This window comes from Saccostrea echinata, unplaced genomic scaffold, assembly GCF_033153115.1.
Source record: "Saccostrea echinata isolate AGI-Se365-2 ecotype Australia unplaced genomic scaffold, CSIRO_AGI_Sech_v1 ptg000015l, whole genome shotgun sequence".
NCBI classification, from domain to species: Eukaryota; Metazoa; Mollusca; class Bivalvia; order Ostreida; family Ostreidae; genus Saccostrea; species Saccostrea echinata.
This window is the reverse complement of record NW_026889764.1, coordinates 14,684,549-14,702,384: the sequence shown is the minus strand read 5'-3', so window position 1 is coordinate 14,702,384 and position 17,836 is coordinate 14,684,549. Positions and strand designations below refer to the sequence as shown.

General features: G+C 32.8%; 1 protein-coding gene across 8 annotated transcripts in view; it reads left to right on the top strand.

Annotated features, from left to right (window-relative positions):
- The window catches only part of LOC133187566 (IQ motif and SEC7 domain-containing protein 2-like), a 76,143-nt gene extending 58,961 nt beyond the window's left edge, over positions 1–17,182 (top strand). For 7 of the 8 annotated variants that reach the window (XM_061322971.1, XM_061322975.1, XM_061322972.1 and 4 more), the window contains exons 3-13: positions 230–391; positions 7,230–7,311; positions 8,780–8,812; positions 9,275–9,449; positions 11,774–11,913; positions 12,273–12,398; positions 12,984–13,083; positions 13,608–13,729; positions 13,981–14,191; positions 15,127–15,176; positions 15,481–17,182. In XM_061322971.1, coding sequence (XP_061178955.1) covers positions 230–391; positions 7,230–7,311; positions 8,780–8,812; positions 9,275–9,449; positions 11,774–11,913; positions 12,273–12,398; positions 12,984–13,083; positions 13,608–13,729; positions 13,981–14,191; positions 15,127–15,176; positions 15,481–15,696 — 1,417 coding nt within the window. In that variant the 3' untranslated portion in view covers positions 15,697–17,182. The remainder of the gene's footprint in view (positions 1–229; positions 392–7,229; positions 7,312–8,779; positions 8,813–9,274; positions 9,450–11,773; positions 11,914–12,272; positions 12,399–12,983; positions 13,084–13,607; positions 13,730–13,980; positions 14,192–15,126; positions 15,177–15,480) is intronic. The other variant, XM_061322977.1, reaches the window with a different exon arrangement.
- The last annotated feature ends 654 nt before the right edge of the window (positions 17,183–17,836 follow it).

The window sequence follows — 17,836 nt, the reverse complement described above, 5'->3', positions numbered from 1 at the left end:
CAATTCTATTTTAAAGAAAATGAATCCATGACATATGGCATTACCTTAATATTTTCAAATTACGCTGTTTCTTTTCAGTCACTACAACTCTGCAGACATATTTTCTTTAAAAAAAAATAAGATGTCCATTCACCAAACTTTTGAACATTTCTTTCCTCTTTCAAAGTGAAATTTTGTGATTTGCAAAACAGTGAGTACTAAACTGTCATTATGCATTCATGTCTTGTAGAAAGCCAGAGAAGGGGATCTTGTTCCTGTCGGAGCAGGGTTTCATCGGGGAAACCCCAGCAGAAGTGGCTCATTTTCTGATCACCAGGAAGGGTCTCAGCAAGCAGATGATTGGGGAATACCTAGGAAACCTCCAGAAACCATTTAATCAGCAGGTCTTAGAGTGAGTATCCAATTGAAAGAGAAACAAATAATCCAGGAAGTCTTACATAGGTGATCCACAGATAGACAAAAAGACAATTAAGCTAGCTAGGAGATATTCCCAAACAGAAGAGGTGTAACAATACAATGATACATCAATCATAGTGATCGCAATGGCTCATGAAACACATACTGTAGATTCCTTATTTTATGCGAGTACTTAATATCGCGAAATGGCCTAAGGGCATCAAATTGCGAGAAAAATAATTCGCGAATGTGTGATTTATCTAGAAATTTTACATACATTAAAGCACCATAAAAATAAAAGTGTGTAATTTTATTTCGTGAGTGGTGCATCTAGCGTAATTACACAATAATTTATTCCTCGCATATATTTAGGAATCTACAGTAATTGTCATGTTTGTATCATGATACAGTACAAGTTAATTTCATTGTTAAAAAATATTTGAAAAATCTACATATGACCTAACAAATTTTAATGTCCCAAACTGGCAGAAAACAAGGTGGATACAAAAAGCATCAAGTTGAATAATGAGACAATGAATCCACCAGTAATAAACTTTGGTGAAGCATTATGAAGATGCTCATATTTTCTATATCTGTGAAGGTTAGGAACACAGGAATATGTAAAGATATCAATGAATTCAGTTGTTGACAGCTGTATCATGATCATGATGATACATCATGTATTGCATTGAGATATGTATTGTATCGTTAGGTAGCTTGTGATACTCAAGCAGGCCTACCAAACAGACAGTCAGTTGAATCTGGAATCCCTACTGGAGAATTTGTAAAAATTAGTATTTAGTTGTTATTTCAACTAAGAGATCCTACCCACAACAAAACATCAATTGTTTACAAGGAAGATTTGACCCCCCCCCCCTTTCTGGACACTCACTGCAGCTAGTAAGACAGGTTAAAAACTTCTGAATTAAAAAGAATTTCCTTAATTTGTTGTGATCCAAGATGCTGATTGCAATTGTGACAAAGACAGGATCACATTTACTCAATGTAAAACAATAGTAGTCAAGCAATTTCAGTCTAGCAATTAACCTGCCCAGAGGAAATCCAACATTCATCTGTCAATAGAACCCAAAAAAACTGGTTGATATAAATGGTAGGAAGTTAGCTGATATTTATTTCTGATCAAAAATAGGCTGTCTTCCTTAAACACAGGAGAGTCTTAATTCAGCCTGACAGATGGCATTGTGTTATTTTGGTCTCATGAGGTGTGCATCTTAAAGTTCCCTTATTGATCAGGGATATAAATTGTGGTTCTGATGTACTTTCTCTGATGGATATTGGCTTTTACATTTATAGAACCAGAGAGTGTTGAATACATGACTTTGCTTGAAGGTTCAAACACAGGATACATCCTTTTACATTTTTACTTTGTACCAAGTTATGAGGTTTTCAGTTGGCTTCAGACTTACTTTTTAGCCGGGCTTTGCTGAAAGCAAAGTCCTGGCTGTAGGCATCGTGATCGACTGCCTTACTATAAATAGCACATGTTCAGAAAAGTAAACAAAAAGCCTAACAGCGTCAAAGCAGACGCTTCCGATAAACAAAATAGTCACATTGAAAGACGATACTTAAACAAATATTTTTTACATATCAATCTACGGAATTGTTAATTGATCAATATTTTTGTTTGAGAATTAAATTGAAAGAGGAATTAGATATTTACTTTATTAGGGTAATCGTGATATAACAATTTGTGCACATACGCTACTGAATGCATATTGTAAGCGAACTATTTTCAATAAGCGCGGGCTTTTCGACAGGTTGCTATATTTCATATCGTTTTCGTCGATGTTATGTGAGTGGTTATATTCTCTGTTTTGTCTTTCAGCAAATAAATAGATAAGTAAATTGGAGTTTAAAGAATTAATTAATGTGCGTTATGCCTGAATTAGGTCGCCTGACAATTGTACATGGTGTACCTGGTGTATCTAGTCGGCGATAAAAGTACTGTTTGTTTGAAACTTTAAGAATATCTCTAAAAATATGTGCATTTCTTTAACTATGAATTACATAAATTATTAAACCAATATGAATATAATTTTTTTTAAAAACTAAATTCTAATTCAAATATATCTAAAGAAAAATCAGCAAACCATATATGGTTCAACATTCTTTTTTTAAAAAGTTTGGCAATTGACAGACAAACATTTTTTGTAAAAAATTAATTGTTTTCTTAAAGTTAAAATTAGTGACCTTAAATGTTTAAATTAGTGACATTAAATAAAACAAATGACTTACATATTCTCCTCACTAGCCATATGTTATTGGTAGAATTAAAAAAAAAATAAAAAATGTGTAGGAGGTCAGTCGGGTATAACCGGAAACAAACAAATTTTTTTTAGCCTAATGATGTATGTATGTAAATATTCATGAAGATTAATCTTACAGTTGTAATACTGGTAATGCTGTAATGTTTTCAATATATTACTACTCAAATAAAAAAGTTAAAATTTGAATGCGTTTAAAGAAAAGGGTTTGAAAATACGGTATTACTTCGATAACCCTGAATGCAATTAAAATAACTTTCTCCTTTCTAATAAATAATTTCGAACAAAAATCCTTATGATGGCTAAGATCTTGTGTTTGTTTGTTTGTATGTTGTTTAACGTCCCTCTCGAGAATTTTTTCACTCATATGGAGACACTACCACTTGCCGGTGGAGAGCTCCAAATTTTGTCCTATACTCGGCACTTACGGCCATTGAGTAGTGAGGGATCTTTTTCGTACAAGCACCTATTGCGACACGGGACCTCGGTTTATACGGTCTCAACCGAAGGACCGGTCTCCACGTCCCACAGTGGGATTCGAACCCGTGACGTAAGGATTAACTCCTTACTTCACGACTCTAGAGCAGACGCTCTTACCACTGCGCCACACGAGCGACTAAGATCTTGTGTAAAGGTGATGTAAATGAAGTTCAAACTATTTGTTTTCTTTCATAATATGAAATAAACAATGCGATTCCATTTGGTTAATATTTTAATTTAATAGTATTAATTTAAATGACTGGGATAAAGATTTATATTCTGTGAAGCATGGAATATAAATAAATAAAAATGTAAATTTTAAGATAGAAATTTCATGTGAATATGTTTATGTATAATATATAAATTATTTATACCCATTTAACAATCAATTTAGCGTCGAAAATTTTTATGCTTACAAATTCAGATCAAATTTTTGGTGAAAAGTCAATGGTATGTTTTGAATGTGAAAATTTTGTTCGAGACTTCTCACCTTGGATTCATCTCGCATGTGCTCCCAAAGCACTTTACAGTATATTGAGCGTGCGCGCGCATCCCCCCCAAAAAGGTCTTAAAACACATGCAAGCTCTCAAGGGTGCTGGGAAATAAAAATCGTTTATGTTAATATATAATTAAAAGAAAACAACATATAAAAATGTTCATAAGTCTTTATCTAAGTGCAACACATTATAATTTTTGAGAAAAAGTTGGTTAGTCTTTGCTTCAAAACTTCCTGTTCAGAATGAAGAGCCATCTATGTACGAGCCATAAAGACCTGAATACATCATGATTTTCTCAGGCAATGACCATTATGGCCGAACCTGGAACTAGAACTAGACTCATAGTCATGTCATAAAGATTAGATAATTATAATTTTCGTGCAGCTGGTTTCCTAGAGGACCAAAAATAAAGAATATTTCTTTTCTGATTAATACAGGCATGTAGTATCATTATCAGAAAAAAGGAGAATTGTCCAAACCCGAAAATCCTATTCCGTTGGAGAAGGAATAGGGGTGGGCTACAACTTACTTTCACATTTCGAATTTCATTAATTCATTACCAAATTACCGTACTTTTAATATGCTACAATAAAATGATGGGTACAATCTAATTAAAATTAGACTATCCATTTTGCTTTTAGTAAATCTGTTCGTCGCTCGTGATAAATACCTGGTTTATATTACGAAGAGTGAGATGAAAGTTCCAATTTAAATTTGATTGTGAAGAGTCAATCAACCTTTCAATGTACATTGTCCATTGTAAAAGTTTATGTTTGAAAAATGGTGACACCCCTAGCTCCTCCGATACTATATATGTGCCTGTATAAATCAGCAAAACCACTCAAAGTGCACTGTTACCATGCATAACCATTGTGAGCTTAATGTTTAGAAAGGTATAAATGTATTTTCATTAAAAATATCACCAAGTCCTATCCTGGGGTCTTAACGTTGGGTTCTGGACCGTAAATTTTAATTATTGGTAGATGGGTTATTGTTAATCATAATCATACAAACTCTACCTGTTAAATATCAATGGTCAGAAAGAAAGATTTTCAAATATGTACTAATTTAGGATTAGACAATACACTCGAACATATTAAAGCCCGGCTTTCAGTACTTTCAGTACTTTGATTTATCCCAAGGATCCATGGGCCATGGCTCTGCTGATATGTGCTGTAAAACTTTTAAAAAAATTTTTGCAGTTTTTGTTCATAAGATTTACCATAATGATCATCATGTGTACTGATTCAAATCCAGACACTGTTATATGTTTAAATTTTACCAACAGGAGATTTTACAATGATCAAAGCCAGTTGATCACTTCATTAAACAACAAAAATGAGAAAATCACTGTAAAGGTTTGAATTACTGATACATGTATAGTAGGAAAGGAGGAATGAATGAAGAAAATACATGTATGGCTGGACTCAGGGATTCAAATCCTGGAGTCCCTGTCTTACTAATCAGGTGCTCTAGCCACTTAGCTACCCTGGGTTAAAGATTCAATCTATTATTCCAAAATATTTTGTACGAAGCGTATTATTATTTTTATAAATATTTCATTAGTTCATCAGCAAACCATATTTCCTGTGGGTATAAATCTTCAATGAAATCACTTTCAATTTTCCAGAATAGGCTGATATCCATGGTCCACTTTTGTTGTCATAAAACTTTTTGGTGTGTGTGTTATTTTCTTTATTTGAGAAAACTTTGGAAGTTTGTTGACACAAAAAAAATTTAAATTTTAGAATCATTTGAAAATTTGATAAAGAATTCAGCAATGAAATTTGATTGTATGCTGATAAGATGAAGTAGGTACCTATGATAGAATTACCCTGTGTGGATGTAGGAATTAAAGGAAGAGGTATGAAGATTATGAGTTATTAACTGAAAACATTTTTATCTAATGTGGTATATTACTTTTATATTTTTATTGTTTCCTTTGGAACATATCCAGGAGCCAAAAAACCTGATTAGATCCACCCCCTGGAGATTATGAACCTAATTACATCGGAAAACGAAGAACGTTACCCAAGTTTACATATTACGGTAGTTTACATCAAGGATTAGGGATGCAAAGTTAATATGTTCTGAACATCAGATAGAGAGATAAAATATTATATCATCAGAGAAATCTAATGGAAAGTCTCCAGCTAAAACCTCTCCTCCATTGAATTTATCTATTTTGCACAGCTGCACTGATCAAATTTATTGAAAGAAGTGAATTTTAGTGCCCTGATGATAAACACCAATTTCCTGATCATTTTTTTTTCTCATTTATTTTTAAATTCGGAGAGTTTGAATGGAAAGTTAAACTCATGTAGGGAAAAAAAGAGAAATTTTATCGAAGACAATTTTATATCCCATTCAGCATCTCTGCAAGCTGCAGAGATTGACGGAGTTAGTATCATGCCCAACCTTCTATATTTCTATCCCTCTCTCGCCAATTTGTCTGTTGAATCTGCTTATGCTGCTATGATTTCTACCTTTGATTTATGATATTGTCATCAATAAAAGGTTAATGAGGGAAGCTTTAATAGAATGATTGAACTCATATTGCACTCCTAATAAATTTGATGACCACCCAGCTCGGGAGAGCATGTGGCTGTATTATACTGGCCAGCTGACATGACAAAGGAGATCATGACATTTCGTGATTGGAGTAATTAATTACCTCTCAATGCATCAGTTATTTAGCTGATGGGAGTGGAGGGGAGGGGACTGCTAATTTGCCATATTACGAATGCAAGATCAGGTGTTCTGATAAGAAAATCAGGTTCCATTTCAGGTGAAAAAAACTGACAACCATGACATATGAATAACTTGAGCATGTAAGTTAAGTGAAATGTGAACTGAAGGTTTTCTTTTAAGTTTCTGAGACTCCCTAAGGGGAAGGGGCAGTAAAGTAAAACTCTCAAAATCAGGTAATATGCTGTAAACTCCTCGAAATCTTTTTTCCTGGACCTATAAAACTGGATTTGACCAGAGTCACAATGAGTGATTTTCATATCTCAATTGATACATGTCAAGTTCCAGTCATTTAATTTGTTTTCTTTAAAGTAAAACTTCAGAGATATTCAGACAAAAAGGTAGTTTTATGATCAGTTTTGTCTGAGGGAAAACACAACCTTCTCTATTCAAACTTCGTATTATGATAAATTTTGTTTGCGATTTTATGTGCGCCTATCTGCAGAATGATATTTGTTGCACGTCAGATTTATATACTGCACGTGGTGCCGTACTAGTTACCACCACTGTCACTTATTGATAAATCTGCTTGATGTATCATAAGATTCTAGGATTGTAGGCAATGAAATCTCTTGTTGATGGAATGGAGTGGTGCTTTGAGGATGTGTTAATCTGCTGCTAATCCTCTTATGTTTTCATTGGCAGAAATATACCAGATAATAGATAAAGGATTTCTAATGCAGAAAAGTTTGTCATATGCAAACTGGGAGAAGAAACCATAAACAATAATTTGTCATATTCAATAGCCTATATGACAAGTTACTGCTATATACCATGTAAACAGACTTTTATATTTCTGAATGGTTTTTCTTTCTTTTTCAGATACTTTGCTCAAGAAATTGACCTATCAGGTCTCCAGATAGACATGGCTCTCAGGAAATTCCAGTCTTACTTCAGAATGCCCGTAAGTTTGTCTGCCTGTCGCTTCAATTTTATAGATACAAATCGATCCACAGGAAATCCCAGATGTGCAGTTGCTAATTGTTTCTTCATGCAGTGATATAGTATTGATTGGTGTGCTACTGTTTACTTTAAGATTTGAAATTAAAATGCAGCTGGTTTGTGTAGGAGTAAAATAAAAGGGGCTGATTATTCTCCATCTGACATTTTCACTTGGTCTCTTAAAATTCCCAATATCTGAATCAATAGATAACATATACTGAAGAACAGCTTGTCACAGAGTTTCCTAGATTGACTACTATAGTTTTATTAGAAATTCATAATTTTACAAATTTAATTCTTGATTTCTCCAAAAAAAGAAAGATTTTAGAAAAGAAGAAAGAAAAAGACAGAAAAGAGAAAAAAAAGATGAAGTTAAGAGGAAAATAGAGAGAATTAATTAAACAACAAAAAAAGAACACTTTAGAGATTGGATATTGCATACATCAGTATAATGATGAAATACCAGCTATTATCTCCCCTTTGATGTACATGAAGAAGTGATGCACAAAGTGATAATATTCTGTCAGTAAATCAACACATGAAAGGCAATCCTTACACAAATTATGAAGATATATTTTTCATAGTTACATAGCTCTGCTGTTTATGTATGTTTTCCCTCCTTATTTTACGAGGGCGATCAGTGGTTAGATATTGACTGGTGAGTACCTCATATTGGAGAAGGAATTCAGTAAGATAAGATTAGAAGCAGTGGATTCAGATACAGTGATTGGTCAAGAGGTCAGGCGGGTTCATTGTCTGATAAAACTCTATTCAGATTAGATACTATATACTTTATTACAAAGGCTGCCTCACAAAACCTTCAATCTTCCTCCCATACATCATTGTATCTAACCAGTGAGTCTCAAAATAAGCTATTTTACCCATATATCACTATCTTTGACAAAACTAGGACCAGTTTATATCTGTAAAATCTATAATGCTCCTTAATTGGAGTAGAAGTGCTGTCCTGCAAGCAGCCTAGCACTAGCCTAGCTTGGCATAAAATGCTTATAGAGGAAATTCGGGCTCTATTTGTAGAGAAAGTTGAATGTTCAAGCTGCTTTGAAGCTTGTTACATAACTATATATCTATAAAAAAAAAGCAACCCTACTTTGATGAGGCCATGCTTGTAGAGGAAATTCTGGCTTAATATCCAGAGGAAGTTGAATGTTCAAGCTGCTATTAAGTTAAAATGTTACATAATTATAATCTATACAAAAGCAAACTTTGATGAGACCAGAAACCTTGAGTGGAGAAAACATTACTCAGCTAGAATACCATCTGCCCTTAAAATAAATTTCTGGAACCAGATGGAACAGTGTCGAAGCGAGATGAATGTACTTTCGCTATCAATTTTTAGGTTGAATTTTATCTTTGTTTTTTTTTTTTTTTCCTGTGGTAGTGATTAATGACTTGTTCTCTCTTTTCAGGGTGAAGCACAGAAGATTGAGCGGCTAATGGAGGTAAAGTTAACGTGGGTTCTCTCACATCACCCTCAAGATGTGACCAATAAAAGTACAGAATTAGAGAGATTAAAATAAGAGATAGGAGGAAAAGTCCATGGACAAGATAAAATGATTTAAAAAACACTGTTTAACCTTGCAAAAACCTCCTCACTGTAGATATTTTGTTCACTGTAAGGTCAGATTTCGTAATTACTATCACATTTACAGTCTGTAGAAGATATTTAACCTGTAGCTGGCATCCATGCATATTACCTAAGGTCTGATGCTTCATTTCTGTTCAAATGTACATGACATTCCTGGTACAAGAAAAATAAATAACGACCGATTCTGCAATTAGATATAAGTAAAATAATACAATCTGTTAAAGTACACCAATTTTCTTTATTATTAGAATTAATGTATATAAGTCATTATGCTCAATATTGATCCAATGTTATGCAGTTGTATTTATTTTTACAGGCATTTGCTGATCGTTACTGTGCATGCAATCCAGACCAAATCAAGAACTTCCGAAATCTTGACACGATTTTCCTTCTAGCATTTGCAATTATAATGTTGAATACTGATGCCCACAATTCCAGCATTAAGGCTGAACGCAAAATGAAAGTAGAAGATTTCATCAGAAACATGAGAGGTAATTTTTTAGCACAGTGTTCAGAAAATAAAGCCAATATTTGCTCTACTGGTCAGAGACCAAAAGAGCTTATGCGATAGTAAGGTGTCTGTCATCTTTCTGTCTGTCTGTCTAGTTGTCCATCTGTAAACAATTTTTCAAAACCTACTCCTTCTACAGTTTTGATCTGATTTTAATATAACTTGGCATGCAAGTAACTACACTGCTGAGACACATAATTCTCTTTATGCATTTTTTTTACTTTGATGAATAGTGTTGCCATGGTTATTAAAATTTGAAATTTCTGTAAAACTCTTGCAAAAACTCCTCCTACAGTTTTAGATTGATTGCAATAAATCTTGCCACAAAGTGAAAATAAACTATGGATCATTATTCTATTTATTGCTGTTGCTTAATTTCAAAGTGCTGGTTTTCTCTTCCTTTGTTTTAAGTACATGTACAAACCAGTAGAGCTACATCTCATCAGAGACTTCTGGTTTTCTCTTCTTGGTCATAATTTATAGAGTATTAAAAAATTTAAATTAAATGTCAAACTGCACATGAGTAAACTGAATTTCACTGTTTAACATCGGTTTTCATTGAGTAGCAAAGAACTGAATATCACTTCTTTTTTTTTCCAGAAGTAAATGTCAGAATTTTAACCCCCCCCCCCCCCCCCCCCAACACACACCTTTGGTGTGTAAGAGAAAATGAACTTTAATATAAGTACTTACTGATGCCAGGTAAAAATTGAAAAGGGTATATATTATTATTGATTATTGAGAGAGTGAATTTGTCCCTGTCAAGATTGATTTTTGACTTAGGTCTGAACATTAACAGTGGATTAATTTTTAGTGTATGAAGCAATACTTTTATAACATATAAGTGAAATTTTTAGTGAGATGTAAATTTAGTGATTTATCCCCAAAAATTGGTATCTTTTTAGCGAGAAGTAATTTTAATGATTTATAATGTCAAGAAAGACAGCTATAACAACCTGTAAGGAATAAATTGTTAGCGATATTCAATTTTAGCAATCAAAACCCTTGCTAATAATGCCAAAATTGAATCCTTGCTAAATATTCTGCTTATAGGATAATTTGTTTGATTGTTCAGTAAAAACTGACATCAAATTTTTTAGGGATCAAAATATAAGACCAGGAAATAGATCACTAAATGTGATTGCAAAATTAACACTCGGTGTCAGCATTGTAATTAAAAAATTAACTAAGTATATGTATACATGTAGGAATTTTGTGCAATTTTAATATGTACTGTGGACAATCTGTAGAGAGAAAATCCCATGTACATTTAATATTTACATATAGTATAAGTATGTTCTAGAGAAATTCAAATTTTTATACCAGGTCATGTATTTATTAAATTATTAGTCCCTAGAAGGTGTGTAGGTTTCCTCTCTGTCTGTCTGTGTGTCTGTCTGTCTGTCTCTCTCTCTCTCTCTCTCTGGCAGTCAGTCTGTCCCACTAATTTTTTTTCTGAGATTTTTTCCTAGACACTTGCATATACACTGTTTGTGTGTATTGAGCTAAAGATTTTGATTTCTAAGTCTGTCCTGATAAGTTGCAGATCAACTTCATATTTCATTTTGCTTTGATGATTTTTGTTGGAATTAAAGCTTACAGTTGTACTCTCAGAATTTTGTTGGAATTACAGATTGGAGACTCAGTATTGCACATATCATACTCTCAGAATGCTTGTCTGAAAGTTGGGAGTCAATATCACTGCATAAATCTTCTGAATTAAGCTAAAAATTTATATAGAAAGCATTATCTGCTCCCTGTAGAATAACTGTCAGACTGACAATTTAAAGACATCATCATGCCTGTGCTGAGTGTGTTTTTGAGCCTTCTAGTCTGAGGTTGTTTATTCTGAATGTTGTAAAAAATGTCATTAATCATGCAGGTCTGTGTAGAACAAACGAAACAGTTTGATGAGAGATTGTTAATTATAGGCTTTTAATTACCAGGATCAGACCAGACTTTTCTAAAAACACTACACAGATCACGTAGTTGGACATAAAATCTCGTTTTTGATAATTGCAGTTCAGCATTTGTTAATAAAGAAGTATTCTAAGGACCCAAAAGCATGTGTACCTCTCAAATTTTCTTGTACACATTACAAAATCAGTTTTAGTTTCAAATTATGCCGTTGAACCTAGTCATAGGTACATGTGTAGATAGTTATAAATCCACAATATTTCAACAAGTAGTTTTGGATATTAAGTTGAATTCTTTTGTTTCTAGCAGATTGCATACAATATATTTTCAGTATGCAGTTTTATAAATCATTCTGATTGATAATAAGCTTTTTTCTTAAACACACAGACATAGATGATGGCCAGGACGTAGATAGAGACATGTTGATTGGAATCTACAACCGAATCCAGACGCAGGAGTTTAAACCCGGAGTTGATCATGTGACACAGGTCATGAAAGTCGAACAAACAGTGGTGGGGAAAAAACCAGTGAGTTGTCATACCTAGGATACTTTATATTACATAGAAAATTTCTATCTGAAATTATAAATCCTGTGTTTGCTTTCAATTGGGAAATTATTTATCTGATAAGTTGACACACAGACCACTGGCTATAGTTCTGTAAACAAAGATGCAAAGTTCATAATTATGTGATTATACATATATGAACAGTTATCTATATTGATATTATGACAGTGTGGCTCTTCATTATCAAAAAAATTTTTTGAATTTAATACCGATACACTTATGATAGTACATGTGTACATGTATTCTGAACTACATTACCTAAAACAATAGTTGCAGGCATGTAAGAACATGTACACATATAACTTTTATTGTATTTTTAGCAACTGGCTCTTCCCCATCGGCGATTGGTGTGTTACTGTCGTTTATATGAAGTCCATGACCCAAATAAAAAAGAAAAAATAGGTCTCCATCAGCGTGAAGTCTTCCTCTTCAATGACCTACTTCTGGTAAGCATTAAAAGAAAGATAACTCATACTGCATGTTTTCAAAGTCAAAAGCATTAATAATCAATTCAATTTGATCTCAAAAGGCAGCATGCATATAAACTTTGAGGGAAAAAGTATGAGAAAGGACTATTCATCCATTTGATCTAGGGATGGGTATCGGCAAAAATTTCATATCGTGATATATCACGATTTTTTCCCAAAAATATCATGATAAATCATGATATTTTTACACGCATTTTTGACTACAATTTCAAATGAATTTCCATAATATTTCTTAAAAATATGTAATAAAAACATAACTTTACTTTTTAAATTTTCATTTATTTAATATAAGGCATGTTTTGATGCCGTTGTTTAACTGTTTTCAACATTTTTTACACTTCCTCTTATTGTCATTCAATAGTTTGAACAAATAAATGAATAATTTCTGGAATTTATAGTTATGTACCAGATACCGGTATTTTAGTCTCAGCATCACGATACGTATCACGGAATAAAAAATCGCGATATACCGGTATACCGATGAAATCGCGCATCCCTAATTTGATCTATTTAAATGAGGTAACTGTTGTTTTTTTTTTTCAGATTACGAAAATTTTCAGTAAGAAGAAGTCGGGCATTACATACTCGTACAAGCAGTCCTTCCCTCTCAGCGGCATGCAGGTCTTTCTGTTTGAAACGTCACGTAAGTTGGCCTAAACCTTTCTAATTACTGGCCAAAACAAAAGCTGTTGCTGTTAAAAATTCTTTTTAACTTCCCGACATATTTTTTAATTTAATGTGATCTTCCAGTCTGAAACACTTGCTGATAATGTCAATGACAGGCATGGCGAGGGACCTTAAAGTGTACATGCACCTTAAAGTGTACATGCACATAATTGTTAAAAGGTTAAAGGAAAATGACCTCCCTTAGACATGTTTTTGTAAATTTTGTGATTATAATCATTATCGCCATTTAATTGTGTGGGTTTAAAATATTAGCTTAACATTTAAGAAATTGTCCTGTATAATGACAAAATACCTTGTAATTGCTCTATTATGGCAAGGATTGGTTGGTTTTCCTGATAAGGAAATGGAAGTTTCCATCAGAAGCTTTATTTTTCAAACCAAATATAATCATGAAACAATTGTTCAATTATAAATATATTTATAAAAGTAATGAATATTTTGTACATTCTAAAAACTCCAAGAGTTCTTTTATAATTTCAGATTACCAGTATGGTGTGCGGCTAGTGGGAGGTGTGAACCATAAAGTACTGATCACGCTCAATGCACGAAACGACCACGATCGACAAAAGTTTGTAGAAGATCTAAGGGAGGCAATCTTAGAGGTAAAAATAAGTGAAGGTTAACTGTATGGTGATGCAGTGCAATTTAAATGTCATGATAATTTTGATTCAGACTGGAAGTTCATGAAAATAGAATTTTTTAAAAGAAATCTGTCTCACAGAAAAATATTTTTGTACAAATACAAAGTAAAACTTTGTTCATTTATTTTAAAGGATAATTTTGAAATTTATCTTAAATTCATTAGAAAGATATAAAAGACAAGAGTTTTAACTCTTCAATATTCCCTTTACAGACCAATGGAATGGAAACTCTACGAATAGAAGAAGTCCAGAAACACACAGCCAATCACAACACACTAGACAGACATTATGCAAACGACGACTCTCGTGTATTAATGTACGAGCTCAAGCCATCAGATCCATCTATAAATAGACTGTCGGCTCCCGACTGCCCCGCCCTACAGAAACTCCCTCTGTCCAATTCTCTCACTGATCTTTGTCAAGGTACGCATGCGCATGACTGTCTTTTGTTGCATTTTTGAGTTTGCAAACTCCATCGCATGGGCTCACTCTACTTATAAAATATTATGGGACTATGGAATGGTGGTAGATGGAGTATTCTATGATTTGCATGTATGCATTCTATAAAGATTGACTACATTGAGGTATATAATCTCAAAAGAACTTTATAATACACATACTATTACTAGTTTTTACTGTATGTGAAAATGAACATGATATCAGAGCTTGAATCATACAAAGGCAATGAGTAAGGGGTTCCTGATATTTAGAAAAAGCATGACTTCTGGAAAGTTTGTTATTACAAAGTCTTTAAATCAGAATGCATGAAGAATGTTTAATATGTATTAAAAATTATCAAAAAGATTTTAATAATATTCCTATTTATCTTGGGAGACACTGGAGTTTGCCTTTTTCCTCTTTATATTTGATTTTATATTTACATTATTTGCAAGCTAATTTATATTTAACATTAAGGACTGTAAGTATTTACATGTGCTTTTCTTTGCTTTTTTACTATTGTTTATAGTTGACTATTCTGACATTTTATTTATACCTCCAAACTGATCACTCGACAAAATACTGAATTTTTCCTATTCTTTATTAAAGAGTTGAAGTTGATGCATGTTTATGCCAGTAAACACAGTATATAAACATACAACCAGTCAATCATGAAAGTCTGTGCAATAAAATAATAAGAACACATAGTTTTCTAGTTGCATGGTTCAATGTAAGGGACATAACTCTGCTCATATAAGTGACAAAGACACTGGGTCCAGTTCCCCTCATAGCCATGGAAACATTACAGATTATCTGCATTTTTAAAATTCATAAGTAATTTTAACAAGTACTGGTTCTTTTCAATGAAAATGATATAGCCAACACATGGCTGTTGTTAATGGACACCATTTGATTGACAGGTCAAGGGATGAGGAGAGGTAGCAGTGGTGGATCTCTAGACAGTGGGGTGGTGAGTGCATTAATATATACAATGTCTGAAGTGTGTAGGGACAGTGACTTAGTGAAAGTTTGTGTTAATTTGTAAACAATACTGAAATATGTTTTATAGCAATAACAAAGTGAATAGATGCTTGTTTATTATGTCACACTAAACCACATCAATCTAAATTATTTTTTATTTTTGGTACCTTTAATTAGAAATTTGATTAATAGTAAGGTAAGAGTAATGAGTAATTATTATTACATATTTACAGATAGTATTGAAAAATAAAGGAAGTGATATTTATTAAATCACCTTTGTTCCTAATTGACAGGCCTCTGGGGGATCAGGGGGAGTAATGGTGTGTGGGGACAGGGTATCACAGAATAGCCAGACCAGTTTACATTCCCGGGGGTCGCCAGCCACCCCCAAAACCAGTCAAACTAGCCTACAGACTCTAGGCTCACCAGCTCTACAGCCAGGGGTCAAAGGTTACAGGAAGCAAGCAGTGTCACTGAAAAAGGGGTTACCAGTGGGGACAGATGTCTGAAAAAGAAGTGCTGTAAACGTCAGGGTCATTACCTTACGACAGCTCGGGGCACCTGTTAAAAGGGGTGCGATGCTGTTCTTGCCGGGTCCAAAAAAAAGAATTGTTCTGTGAAATAATGAGAACTTAGATGCAGGCATCATCTGCACAGAATACTACATGAGGAAAACCTGTTCATGGTTAAAAGGTCAAGGATCGCTGAAGATTTCCAAGGTAGAGTTATATGCTGGTCATAGTGGTGAAATGAACATGGTTTCACAGGAAGTAAAAATCCATGTCCTGTATAGGGAAATAACAAGATCAATATGTTGAATAGTGCAATGCTATAACAATCACATCAAGTAATCACTGTAATGTTTTAGAATATTGTATTCTTTTACACAATCTAGCTGGAATTTGGGACAGTTGATTATCATGTGCATTAATTGGCATGTCTGGACTTTGTTCACAATGCCAAATAATTCTGTCTTCTCTGATTTGTTGATATATTGTTGACTTTGTGATATGGAAGAGAAATCTCACCTTAAAGATGACATTTAATATTATTTATTGAAAACATTGATGTAAGATCTTCTATACATGTGTGTTTTTGTGTGTGTATATTTCATTGTAAATTAAGATAGGTGTGGTAGAAATACAACTCAGTGTGTGCGATTGTACAAATTATATCTATATATATGCTTACTTTTATTTATTTGAAGAAAAAAAATGTTTGTATGTGTTTTATTTCAACTAGCAGATTGAATTTGAAATTTTATTATTTGTATTTTTAAAGTTGCACTCAAGTTCAGCTTACTGAATGATAAATGGACAAGAATAATTTTTCATAAATTTGAAAGCATCGACAAGTTATATATACATGTAATTACATTTCCAGAAATTGATAATATACTTTCATCTGTCAAAAATTGATGTAAATCTGCACCATATTTTGTCTCCAATATGTTAAGTTTACGTGTTTATAATTGCAAGTTTCTTCATAACTTTTGATATAATTGCTTAAGTATTTTGAATTTTCATAATTGAAACATTATGCCAAAATTCGTATTGTATTAATGAAGTACCATATTTTGATGCTTCAACTTAAAAAAATGTCTCAAATAGATGAACAATATACTTTTATGCTTGAAGCAATTATTACATAACTCTGTATTTGTTAATGAAGTATTCTGGAATAAGAATAATATGTAATATTTTAATTAATCATCTTGAACATATATCTACAAAGACAAATCAATTCTGCTGGATACAGAACAAATGAAAACTTGTTTGATCATTGTATTTGAAATAGAGAAATTTCTGAGTTTGTCGCCACATGATTAAATAAATAATCCACATAAAGAATTATTTAGGTATCGAGATACTGATTAGTTTACGTATTACATTGTCAGACTCTGCAATACTTGTTTTCCATGTTTGATGAATGGAGAAATATTTGTTCTTGTTCCAAGGACAACCAGAGAAAAATAAATATAGCATGTAAACTCAAGAGGAATTTACTTATATATACTTATATATACATTAATTATATTAGGACTCTTCATCTTGAGTTTGAGTTATTTTGAATTATCAACAATTTAGAAATAAATGAAATGTACATTAACTTTTGCATTCAAGAGATATGAAGAGTCTACATTTAGATATCAATTTTTTCTCAGGGAAAAGTTTAAGGATTTTCTTCATCTTTGTGGTGAAAAAGAAGGGAAAGAAAATTGAACATTACATGACTGAAATCAAATCTTTTTTATATCATAACTGTGACAGTATAATATACTGTGACTTTGAAAGTTGATTATACAACTGCAAACAAAGTTTAGGGAGGTATATTGAAATCAGCATGTCTGTCTGTCTGTAGACATTATTTTTTCCAGACATGTTTTAAGAAAATGCTGCATGGATTTGTCTAAAAATTTGTACACCCTTTATTTATCATGTAAAGATGTGCACCTGGTATTTTCATTATATTTACAACCACTGAATATTATTTCCTTCATTTTTTATAAAAACCATTGCGATTAATCAGTCCATAAACAACACTAAGCAAGCCACCTGCATAGGTTTCTTAAGCAACGGCTGTTGCATCAATTATGCGTACGACATACACATCTATAATACAACATTTAACATATTTAATGTACTTTGA